Source organism: Cydia splendana, chromosome 26, assembly GCF_910591565.1.
Source record: "Cydia splendana chromosome 26, ilCydSple1.2, whole genome shotgun sequence".
Taxonomy (NCBI): Eukaryota; Metazoa; Arthropoda; class Insecta; order Lepidoptera; family Tortricidae; genus Cydia; species Cydia splendana.
The window spans coordinates 6,857,399-6,870,002 of record NC_085985.1 but is presented as its reverse complement, the minus strand read 5'-3'; the positions used below and the strand labels follow the sequence as shown (position 1 = coordinate 6,870,002).

The 12,604-nt window shown below is 51.5% G+C and overlaps 4 protein-coding genes across 4 annotated transcripts; all 4 read left to right on the top strand.

Annotated features, from left to right (window-relative positions):
* Positions 1–1,591: 1,591 nt before the first annotated feature.
* On the top strand, positions 1,592–2,514 carry LOC134803175 (histone H1C-like). Its single transcript, XM_063775879.1, has one exon. The coding sequence runs from the start codon at positions 1,592–1,594 to the stop codon at positions 2,267–2,269; it is 678 nt and encodes a 225-aa protein (XP_063631949.1). The 3' UTR covers positions 2,270–2,514.
* A 6,133-nt stretch (positions 2,515–8,647) lies between these two features.
* LOC134803210 (histone H2A) lies at positions 8,648–9,022 on the top strand. The gene has a single exon (XM_063775907.1). It carries the CDS (start codon positions 8,648–8,650, stop codon positions 9,020–9,022), a length of 375 nt encoding a protein of 124 aa, XP_063631977.1.
* Positions 9,023–9,709: 687 nt separating this feature from the next.
* Positions 9,710–10,248, top strand: LOC134803142 (histone H2B). Its single transcript, XM_063775848.1, has one exon. It carries the CDS (start codon positions 9,871–9,873, stop codon positions 10,246–10,248), a length of 378 nt encoding a protein of 125 aa, XP_063631918.1. The 5' UTR covers positions 9,710–9,870.
* A 1,086-nt stretch (positions 10,249–11,334) lies between these two features.
* On the top strand, positions 11,335–11,785 carry LOC134803207 (histone H3). The gene has a single exon (XM_063775905.1). It carries the CDS (start codon positions 11,375–11,377, stop codon positions 11,783–11,785), a length of 411 nt encoding a protein of 136 aa, XP_063631975.1. The 5' UTR covers positions 11,335–11,374.
* Positions 11,786–12,604: the final 819 nt, after the last annotated feature.

Genomic DNA, 12,604 nt, shown 5'->3' with positions numbered 1-12,604 from the left:
CAGGGCTCTGTTCTTGCCCCCACACTTTTCAACCTCTTCGTCAATGACCTTCCCAAAATTCCTGGAGTGAATTATGCCCTGTTCGCGGATGACACGGCGATTTTCGCGTCGTCTCCGCACCCTTTGAGGTTGACTAAACTCCTCCAGCGAGCGATTGATTCCCTTGGGGATTGGTTCCGTCGCTGGAGGATTGAGGTCAACCCTGGGAAAAGTCAGGCCATAATTTTCTCCAGGAGAGGGAAGTATCAGGAGCTGGTGGACAGGCACCCGTTCATTAAGCTGCTCAGTCAACCTATTCCATGGGTAACCTCGGCAAAATACCTTGGGATCCACCTGGACAGAAAACTCAACTTCTTCAAGCATATAAAGGCAGTACGGGATCGTGCTGCCTTTATATCTGGAAGGCTAAATCTTCTCACAAATAAGAAAAGCAAAATGACCCTCAAAAATAAGCTGACTCTTTACAAAACTTGTATCCGCCCAGTATTTACATATTCATCGTCCGTCTTCGCCCATGCCTCAAGGAAGAAACTTAAATCGCTTCAAGTAATTCAAAATAAATTTCTACGTAGAGCCACTGGTTGTCCTGGTTACATAAGAAATGTTGATCTGCACAGGGACCTCAAAGTACCCTCGGTGCGCTATTTCATAAAATCATTGTCAAAGAGACTCCATGAGGGGGCTGTGGTTCATGGCAACCCATTGATCAGGGATGCTATGACCTACACCCCCCTCCCCTCGGTCCCATTTCGAAAGAGGAGGCCCAGACACGCTCTTGGCGATAGTGATGATGAAATCACTAAAGCCTTCGAGGAGGATATTCGTTTGGAAGGTGAACTCCTCAGAGCGCGTCTTGGCCTCCCTCCCACAGTCACTCATAATCAAATCCTTACTCCTCCTCACACTCAAAATCCAAACCTTAATCACAACTCACCCTCCCCCCCTCCTACCTCTTCACCTTCACCTGCATCATCAACTCCTTTACCCTTATCATCATCGCTGCCTGCTAACCATCCCACAAACATAAACACCTCTCAAACCTCCTCATCCCCCCCTCTGTTACTCGGCACTTCCGATGGTCCAGGTAGCCCACAAATAACTCCTGGTACCCCTAGGGTACTCTGTAACTCCAAAATCAAAAAGTGGCCAAAAAAGCCAAAAGCTTCAAAAAGCAGTCCACAGGACATAAATGTTTCCTCTGGTAGAGTCCAAGACTTTGTTCAGGTTCCGCTCGATGACCCCTTTGAATTCTTTGCCATGAGCCCCTAAGGCTCGTGAGTTCAAAGGGGGCATCGACCTTAGTTATAAGGAAAATGTATATATAGTTTATAGTTTTTAGCTTAAGAGCTCTGTGCGCCTCTTGTGCATTTGACGCTCCAGCCCAATAAAGAGTAAAGGGTACCAGCTGCCCAACTCAGAACATCCATACCAAAAAAAAAAAAAAAAAAAAAAAAAAAACAATAGGAGTGTTTAGTACTCGCCAGCGCAGCGCTCCGCTTACACGCGTCCGCTGTTCTCTCTCTTTGCGCAGATCGTTCGTGCGATTTACTAATTTGTAACTACACATCCTATTTTACTTTTTTTTTTAAATATGGCCGATACCGCAGTTGCAGCCGACGCTCCCGCCCCGGCGACGCCCGCGAAGAAGCCTAAGGCGTCCGCCTCCGCAGGCGCTAAGAAGCCTAAGGCGAAGCCCACCCACCCTAAGACGTCCGAGATGGTTAACAGCGCCATCAAGGAGCTGAAGGAGAGGAGCGGTTCGTCCCTGCAGGCTATCAAGAAATACATCGCCGCCCAGTACAAGGTCGACGCCGAGAAACTGGCACCTTTCATCAGAAAATATTTGAAGAGCGCAGTCGAATCCGGCGCACTCATACAGACCAAAGGCAAGGGCGCGTCCGGTTCGTTCAAACTGGAGTCGAAGACATCATCCGCCGGCAAGAAGCCCGCCGCGGCCAAGAAATCTAGCGCTAAATCATCAGCCGCCGCTAAGAAGCCCGCCGCAGCAAAGCCCGCTAAGGCTAAGAAGGCCGCCGCATCCCCGGCCAAGCCTAAGGCCGCCACGAAGGACAAGAAGGCCGCCGCCGCCAAAAAGAAGCCCGCAGCGAAGAAACCTTCCACCCCCGCCAAGGGCAAGAGCGCCGCCGCGCCTAAGGCCAAGAAGACCGCGAAGCCGCCGACCAAGAAGCCTAAAGCTCCCAAGCCGAAGAAGGCTGCGGCCGCTCCCAAAGCGAAGCCCGCCGCTAAGAAGGCTGCCTCGAAGAAGTAAGAAGACTGCGCCATATTGTCGTCGTCGTCCTTACATCGGTCGCGGTAGTAGTCGTGATGGTAGAGGAGATGTCGATTGTCGTTGCTATAAATATTATACGACGACGACGTGTCGCCTCTTCTCGACTCACGTCATACGCCTGTGCGCGTTATACGCACATCAAAAAGCCCTTTTCAGGGCTAACAAATGTATTCAAAGGTTCATATCGCCTCTGTTTCATTGCAATGAGCACATACAAGAGTCGATCGATCGATTGATTGATTGATCAACAAAAATCTAAGTTATAAACATACAACAATAGGTGTTCGGATCGGCATCGGAAAAAGTCGAATCTCAAGGCACAAAAGTCATCAATATGATGATGATGATCTCACTGATAGACGGATATATTAGATTAGGTTTTCATGAATCATGAATTTACACATAATATGATATGATGATGAAGTCTTACATTTCAAACAATATTTAGTTATCTATACACATACATACATACATACATATGTATATGCCTATAGATATAGAACTTACTTATAGAATATTTTGTTAATTTAATTTATTTATTGTTTTTATTTTATCTCTATCTCTCTCTAATTCGCGCTCTTGCACTCGGGGCGTTGATTGGTCGATCGGTCTCGTGTTATGTCGGCTCGTTATATCCCCACTATCAGCGCGCTCCGTGAGACTATATAGCTTAGGGCGCGCATGGCGAAAAAAGACATTTGAGAAAAAAGAGAGTCGCAACTGTGACGTTGACGGGACCGCACGCGCTTGAGCTAGCTCTCGAGACTTACGCACCCTAACCAACTCACTAGTTGACGTGTGTTAACGCCAGTGTTTGTGCAGGCTAAGTATTGTTGTTAGTGTGCCCCAGTGTCGAAAAGACCACTTTCGCAGTGATCGTTTGCTGGCGGATACCTAACGGTGACAACCCAAGCCCAAGCGTTAGCAGTGGCCGTTTGTTTGGCGGATACCTTACGGTGACAACCCAAGCCGCAAACGGGGCGAAAGCCCGGACACATCCGGCGCTAGCCATACCAGCTTGTACTCACATCTGTCGTTTTCCAGGTCAACCGACGCCGACGCCGCACACACACGCCATCGCCATGGTCATCAACAGGACGCCTACCAAGACGACAGAGGCCGTTCAGGAGGAGGACACAGCGGCAGCACCGGCTCCGGTGCATGTGGTGGAGCTCCCGGACGTTGACCTGCTCCTGCTCGCCGGATTCACGGGCGAACCAGACAACGATGGCCCAAAGCGTCTGCCCGCGTTTGGAAGTTTCACGGGGTCAACAATGTCAAGTCGCGGCTCGGAAGAGTTCCTTGACGTTGTAAGCTCCGTGGAGGATTCCAACGAGGGCTCAGACGCTGAGGACCAGCGAAACTCTGAGTCACCCGTGACCGGAGAGCCGGAGCGGTCAGCCGACTACGGGGACCAAGCACGTGGTGATTTATCACGTGGCGATTTATCGCCGCTTGATTTATCACCACGTGTTAGGCATTCACCACGTGCCGAGAGCCCGCTGCCGCCCCAGCCGGCCGACAAGTCTCGACCTGTCACGCCACAACCGGCTGACAGGTCTCGACTTGTCACGCCGGCCAACTCACCGCAACGCCGCCGCCAGTCGCCTTGCCGGCCGCAGGCCGGCCTCGAGATAACCGAGGGCGCCTGGATGGCGATTTTCGGGAAACTCGACAGAGTAGCTCGGGGGTCGCTAGACAGTTGCGTCCTCGGGCCGCTCGAGGCGGCCCTACTCTCAACCCTGTTGGCGCACTCTGGGGCGCGCCAACAGAAGAGACGGCGGGAAGAGGACAGCCCGCCGGCACAGGAGGAGAAGCGGGAATGTAACCGCATCACTCCTATGTCACGCGGTCTTAATCAACCCGTCGTCTGCCCACAGGACTCGCAGCAGCAGCAGCCGATGGACACAGCCGTGCCATCCACACCCGCCGCCGGCGGCTCGCACCAGGCCCCGCCACGCAAGGTGTTGCTACCTGCCCCGGTAGCAAGCACCGACACGTACGCGGCCACAGCAAAAGCCCCACCTAAAGCTTCTTCACTGCCCACAGATACCGCAGCCAGCAAGAAGAAGAAGCAGCAGCCGCAGCCGCCGGCCAAAAGGGCCAAACCGCCCCAGATTCTGGTCGAGGTCCTCCCAGACTCGGCCCGCCACCTGACGGCCATCAACGAGCGTCTCGGTTTTGAGGCCAAAACCGAGAACGTCGAACCGACCGGGATACGGTTCTACCCCAGGACCGCAGAGGAATACCGTGTGGTATTCGCCTACCTCGACAAGGAGCAGGCACTCGACCCCCGGATCCAGTTCGTCAAGCACCCGGAGAAGTCGACCCTGCCGATGAAGGCCGCTATCCGCGGCCTGCCGTCATCTATGTCGGTGCAGGACGTGAAGGACGCCTGTGCCAGAGAGGGGTATTCAGTATCACACGCCCGACTTATCTCCACAGGTAGAGGACGAGGAGGCACCATCTTCTTCGTCCAACTCAACGGGACGGAGCGAGAAAACCCAGGTTTTCTCGACCTCACCAGCATTGCGGACATCAACACCAAGGTTCGTGTCGAACCTTGGCGAGGTAAACCCGGGCCACCGCAATGTTATCGGTGCCAGGGATTTAGGCATTCCTCACAGGGATGTCACCGACCGGTGCGCTGCGTCAAGTGCGCGCTGCCGCACCTGTCGCACCAGTGCACGCGACCCAGGGACGAGCCAGCAACGTGCGCAAACTGCCTGATGGACCACCCAGGCAACCACAAGCAGTGTGCAATTTACTTGCAGGAGCTGCGCAACTGGAGGGGGGGCACCCGCTCCTACACACGCCGACCGCCGACCCGCCGCCCGCAGCGAGGCCCCGACACTAGGGCCTCGGACACACCAAACCTGGTGGAGGATTACTCAACAGGTTCCCTCATGGCACCCGCCAACCAGCCGAGGCAGCGGACAACAGGACACCGAGGACGGACGCAGCCACAACACAAACCGCAGAGGATGTCGCAAGCGGAGCCCCGAGCGACGCCGCCTGCAGCACCCCCAGCGCTCGACACCGTAGCGCTGCACAGGGACATAGTTGCCGCAGTGCAAACTGCGGTAACTGTGTCTCTGAGACCAACGCTAGACGAGTTTGTACTAGCGATTAAGTCTCTGTCTAAGCCTGACCAAAATCAGGCTTAGCTCGCCCTCTCAGCAATAACGCAAGTTATTCGCCAGCTGCACTATCTCTTACGGCCTAAAAGAGAAAGAGCTAAGAATTGTGTATTGGAACGCGCAGTCATTAACTGGTAAAATTAATGATCTCCGTACTTTTCTCCACAGCCAGGACATCGACATCATGCTGATCTGCGAGACATGGCTAAAAGCGTCACTGACGCTCAAAGCCAGCGGATACATCGTGTACCGCCTCGACCAGGCGAACCCCGAAAACGGACGCCCATACCGAGGCCTCGCAATCATCGTCAAGATGACAATCATCCACCAACCGGTGGATATCGAGCAGCAGCCGACATCGCTATCCGCACTGGGGATAGATATCAAACTACAAAGGCATAACCTGCGTTTGTTTGCTATCTACAGGCCCTGCGGAAACTGCCGGCCGGCAGAGATGCGCGACGACCTCAGGCGGCTGCTGCTGGACTCCCCCGTGCCGACCATCCTGGCCGGGGACTTCAACGCCGAGCACCCCGCTTGGAACTCGTCCGCGCATTCCCAGCCGGGAAACACCATCTACCAGATCGTGGAGGACCTCGATCTGGTAGTGGACGGGCCATACGAGCCCACACACTACCACGACGCCGACCCGCTCTGTCGCGGCACCACAATCGACTTTGCGATTTCTCGCGGAGTCGACTCAATCATGAGGCACCAGGTATTTTACGACCTCACCTCCGACCACAGGCCGGTGCTCCTGACCATCGCAGACGAGGCGACAACGAGACTCAACAGGGGACCAGGACGCCGCTACGACTGGACGGCTTTCACAGAAGCCATGGTAAAATCTCCCCGTACAGGTCCCATATCGACCGCAGAAGAGGTCGATGCAGCAGCAGCCACAATCACCGGGGACATCAAAGCGGCCCTCGACGACGCCACCCACATCATCCCGCCTTCGGACCGGCGCAAGCCGCTCCCCAGGCCGCTTCAAGCGCTTTTGGAGAAAAAGCGCTGGTACAGGAAACAGTGGCAAAGGACTAGGGCTCAGTCGGTCAAGGCTGAGCTCAATAGTCTCGAGCGACTGTTAAGGGTAAAACTCAGCGAGCACAGAGCTGCAAGCTGGGAATCGCACATCGAGAGTCTAACTGATCACGTTCCTTCCATCCACAGGTTATGCCGACAACTCAGCGCGACACCCGAGCCGATACGGCCCCTAGTGGACGACACCGACGGGGAACTGAAGTACGCGGCCAAGGACAGAGCGGAAATACTCGCTCGCAGCCTTGAGCAGCAATTCAGGCCATTCCCTGACACCGACCCGCAACACACAGCGGACATCGTGCGACACGTTCGAGACTACCTCAGCGTGCCCGTAGAGACCCACGATGATCCAATCTACTTTTCTCCTTCACAGGTCCAGGCGACAATCAGACGTCACTGCAAGCCGAAGAAGGCGTCGGGCCCCGACGAGATCCCAAACATGGCGCTCCGCCAACTGCCGCTAAACACCTTAGCGGCAGTGGCGCGCCTGTTCAACGGGATCTTGCGGTCGGGGCACTTCCCCACCATCTGGAAGTCCGGACGGGTCATAGTCCTTCCCAAGCCCGGGAAGGACAGAAGAAAGCCGGAGAACTACCGGCCCATCACGTTGCTATGCAACCTATCAAAGGTGTTCGAGAGGTTGCTGCTCCGGCACCTCTCGCCACACCTGACACCCAGGCCGGAGCAATTTGGTTTCAGGTCTCAACACTCCACCACGTTGCAGCTCACCCGAGTGCTACACCACATGGGCATGGCGCTCAACAAAAAGGAGTACACAGTCGCTGTCCTCCTAGACATGGAGAAAGCGTTCGATCGAGTTTGGCACGAAGGTCTAATATATAAACTTTCTCTGTCCACAGCCCCCCGCCGCATCGTGAGAGTCATCGCTTCATTCCTGGCAGACCGACGCTTCCACGTTCAAGTGGAAGGCGCACTGTCACAGGAACGCCCGATACAGGCAGGCGTCCCCCAGGGGAGCTGCCTATCGCCCGCATGCTACGTGCGCTACACCGACGACATTCCAGTCGTAGGACAAGCGCAACTAGCCTTATTCGCAGATGACGCCGCTTACTTTGCTTCCTCATTCCAGATGCCGCACGCAGTCTCCAAGATCCAGCCGACGCTTGACGCCCTCCCTGACTGGCTCTCCAAATGGAGACTATCAGTCAATGTGGGCAAGACGCAAGCACTTATCACAGGGGCAGCCAGGGTCCTGCCCCCACCTCCCTCTCTTCTAGGACAGCCGCTGTCATGGTCACCCACAGTGAAATACCTGGGGGTGACCATAGACAGGAGGCTCAACATGAAGAAGCACGCCGCGGAGACGGTCATACGAGCGAAAACCGCTCGTATGAACCTCCGCCCGGTCTTCCGCAGTAAGCTCCCTGTACGGACCAAACTCGGTCTGTACAAAGCTTACGTCCGATCGCGACTAACTTACGCTTCACCAGCCTGGTATTCTTTCTGTTGCAGGACCACCAGGACCAACTTGAGGCGTCAGGAGACCCTCTCGCTGCGGACCATCGTCGGAGCAACGCAGTACGTCAGCAACGCAGCCATCGCCGAGCACCTGAAGTGGAGCAGCAGCCTGGAAGACTTCATCATCGAGCGCCTCGCGCGGGGCATGTTCGACCGCGCGGACAACACCGACCACGATCACCTGCGCGGGATTGCGCCTCACTACACGCGCCCGCCGGACCAACACGGGGCTCGGCATCTCCCCCGAGCCCTCCTACACACCACACAAGAAGAAGACGAAGAAGAAGACACGCACACACCACACCGGATGTCGCCTACATAGGCACGATGCACACGCCAGCCTAAGCTGCCGGTCGCCTTCTCTGCGTCCCCGATGCCTGGCCCCGCTCAAACGGTATCACCAGGCTAGGGGTCGCGGGGTTGGATAAACGGCCGGTGGCGAGAAAGCTGGCCCTCACGGATACACAGCCGTCCCCAAAATGACGAGCGACCGACCGCCCCACAAGGTGGGGCGCGACCCGAGACAGCCTCCGCAGCCGGAAGGCGGAAGAGGCCACTCGCACCCCTTAAAAAGGGTGCCGAAGGATTTCACAGGTGGCGAAAAAAAATATTCTTGTCCCGACTCACTCACGTGCAATACGTGCTCTCGTTGGTTCGTTCGTTGTGTGTAAACTAAACTTTAATCTCTTTAAACATGTCTGGACGCGGTAAAGGTGGCAAGGTTAAGGGAAAGGCAAAGTCCCGCTCTAACCGTGCCGGACTCCAGTTCCCCGTCGGCCGTATCCACAGGCTTCTACGCAAGGGCAACTACGCCGAGCGCGTCGGTGCCGGTGCCCCGGTGTACCTGGCCGCCGTCATGGAATACCTGGCCGCTGAAGTTCTCGAGTTGGCAGGCAACGCCGCTCGCGACAACAAGAAGACCAGAATCATCCCTAGGCATCTCCAGCTGGCGATCCGCAACGACGAAGAGTTGAACAAGCTCCTCTCCGGTGTGACCATCGCCCAGGGTGGTGTGCTGCCTAACATTCAGGCCGTGCTCCTGCCCAAGAAGACCGAGAAGAAGGCTTAAGTGTCCACACTTCTCTTCTGGCTACATCCATCTCTAGCGGTAGCACCCGGCGATTGGTGTGGATGTGTACATTTGTCTCGTGCGTACACCTTGTAACGCACGCGGCCTCTGTTATATTCCCGCCCGCCCGAGTGACCGTTACAAAAGGCCCTTTTCAGGGCCACAATATGATTCTGTGTAAACTTTATAAGTTTCATGGCATAACGCATACGTATATGATGTCATTCATTTTTTCGATAGATCTATAAATTATGAATGAATTATAATGAGATTAGATAGATACTTATATTCGATATTCGTAGAGAAATATTTGGCGGAATGTATACACACTCATCCCCTTTTTATTATTTATTACGTTTATTGTCTCTATGTGTCCTCCGACTCTCTAGACTTTCAATTATGCTGTGATGGATGGCTCAGCAGACAGATATTACACCTACTTGCTCAGCTACAGCAATGTGTCACTTGTAACAACAACAACAACAACAACAATAGTTATCAAATAAGCTACGATTTCAAATATATTTTGGTTGGTTAGTTAACTCATTATTATTATTATTTATCATACATCGCACATCAGGCGGGTGATATTTATTTATTAATAATATGACTAATTAATATGTAAGTAAAGTAATATCAACACGCGCTCGCACTCCCCACCATGCCGATCGACGACGATACTAATGATACACGAACGCTATTGGTCGAGATACCGCGAGCGCGACGCTCGATCTTTAATCCCCTATTTCCCGTTCGCTGCGCTAACAAAAATAGCGATCCTAAAAAAATTTTTACATTTCCAGTTCGACTCTCGTACTGTAAGCATCTAACTAACTAAGTATATCACAATGCCACCCAAGACTAGCGGTAAGGCCGCCAAGAAATCCGGCAAGGCCCAGAAGAACATCTCCAAGTCGGACTCTAAGAAAAAGAAGAAGCATAAGCGCAAGGAGAGCTACGCCATCTACATCTACAAGGTGCTCAAGCAGGTCCACCCCGACACCGGTATCTCCAGCAAGGCCATGTCGATCATGAACTCGTTCGTGAACGATATCTTCGAGCGCATCGCCGCCGAGGCCTCCCGCCTCGCTCACTACAACAAGAGGTCCACCATCACCAGCAGGGAGGTGCAGACCTCCGTGAGGCTCTTGCTGCCCGGTGAGCTCGCCAAGCACGCCGTCAGTGAAGGCACCAAGGCCGTCACCAAGTACACCAGCTCCAAGTAAGCGTACGTCGTTCCTCGTACGTATGCGGTCTGCTGTCTTCTCAATACACTTTTAGTGTAATGGGTTTAGGTAGTTCGTATTGCGACGACACACGACACGCTTTGAGAGTGTGGTTTGTACATCAACCAAAAAGGCCCTTTTCAGGGCCACAAATACGTTCAGAAAATAATATAGGAAGTTTCTAACCGTGCATACGGTGTCAATCGGTCGATAAAAATCAATTAAATATAATTTGTTTACACATTACCAATCAACACGTATGTAATAATAATATAGGTTAGGTTCAAGTTACAATTAAATATATTACTCATGTATCCTCCAAAAGCAAGTGCAAGCACCTGATGATACTCCTCGGTACGGCGGTGTTTCACATTCCGAGCGTTTTTTTTTTTTTTTTTTTTTTTTTTCGACTTAAAATACGCGAGTGAACCGTTCTTAATATATATTTAATATGTCCGTGTCTCTCACGGAAGTTTTGTTATATTAAAATTGCTAATCAAGTTACAATTACTAAATAAGTTAGGTTAGGTTAGGTTTCGCGAAGTTAGGTTACGTTTGAGTTATGTAATTAAAAAAAAAAATATTATAATAAGTTAGGTTCGATCGAGTTAGGTCAGGTTAAGTTAGGTTCGATCGAGTTAGGTCAGGTTAAGTTAGGTTCGATCGAGTTAGGTCAGATTAAGTTAGGTTCCGCGGAGTTAGGTTAGGTTAGCTAACCTAACTCTGTCAAATATTGTTATTTTGAACCAGACCTAACTTAACTCTGCCGAATTTAATAAGCTAACTCCTAGGTTAGGTTAGGTTGAGTTAGCTAACTTAAATCGGTCACATATTTGTTAAAAATAAATATATATATAAAATGTAAGTAAGTATATAATAAAAAGTATTAATATTTCAACAATGTTATTGTAATCAGAAATCGTGTTTGTGAGAAAGGAAGAGGGGCATGGCATGGGGGACGGACGTGTATGTGAATTTTATAGACCTATCTCGCTCACACGGACACTAACTCCGTCCCTTTCCGACGACGAGCACATATAAAAGACGCTCGCGGGGCAATTTTTCGTTTATTCCCTCTCGTGACTCGTTAACGTAACGTACACGCGTATCGTAGTAATTTTTCGAAATGGCCCGTACCAAGCAGACCGCTCGTAAATCCACCGGTGGTAAAGCGCCCCGTAAACAGCTCGCCACCAAGGCGGCCCGCAAGAGCGCGCCAGCCACCGGGGGCGTCAAGAAGCCCCATCGTTACAGGCCCGGCACCGTCGCCCTCCGTGAGATCCGTCGCTACCAGAAGAGCACCGAGCTTCTGATCCGCAAGCTGCCCTTCCAGCGTCTGGTGCGTGAGATCGCTCAGGACTTCAAGACCGACCTGCGCTTCCAGAGCTCTGCCGTTATGGCTCTCCAGGAGGCCAGCGAGGCTTACCTAGTAGGTCTCTTCGAGGACACCAACCTGTGCGCCATCCACGCCAAGCGTGTGACCATCATGCCCAAGGACATCCAGCTGGCTCGCAGGATCCGCGGTGAACGTGCCTAAACCGGCACGGAGCTACGTCACCGAATGCAGTCTGCGCGAACGCATATACGGCGGTTACATTATATCTATTATATATTTTGTACCACGCGTTTTGCGCCTGGACATGCGAACGTGACGCTTCCGTCATATATATCAAAAGGCCCTTTTCAGGGCCACACATGATTCGAAAATTAACAAATGTTTCTTTGAACTAACACTGATAAACGAAGATAAATCGATCGATCACTATTAGTATACTATACTGGTGATGTAGTATACCTCTCTCTATATATATATATTATGTACATATACATATACAATTAACCGCGAAACACGAGACAAATAATAATATTATTTATTTACGAACCTGTTTCCAGTATAAGAATTTGTAGTGTAGTAAAATGGAAAGAAGGAAGGAAGGAAGGAAGGAAAGTGAATTAAATTCGTGATATGATATTACGCGCTAAGTATGTGAAGACATAATAATATAGATTTACCAAGATAGAAAATTCAAATTTTATATATCGACAAAATTATTACCACTAACTGAATGCTTACAAAAATATTAGAGGAGAATGAAATAGAGAGAGTTACACTCTTCCGTGAGCCGGTCGCAGTTATTGTAATAGTAATATGAAGTAGATATTTATTTAAATCCCCAAAATGAATGTAAATAACCATATCATATGAAATTATTTATCAATATTATATTAAGTATGTATATTTCATGAATGAATGAATGAATGAAAAGTAAATCAAAAAATATTAATGCTCCGATATCTCTAACCCCGTCCCCCGTCGCCCCGCAATAGGGTAAAGCGTATAAATATCGCACCAGGT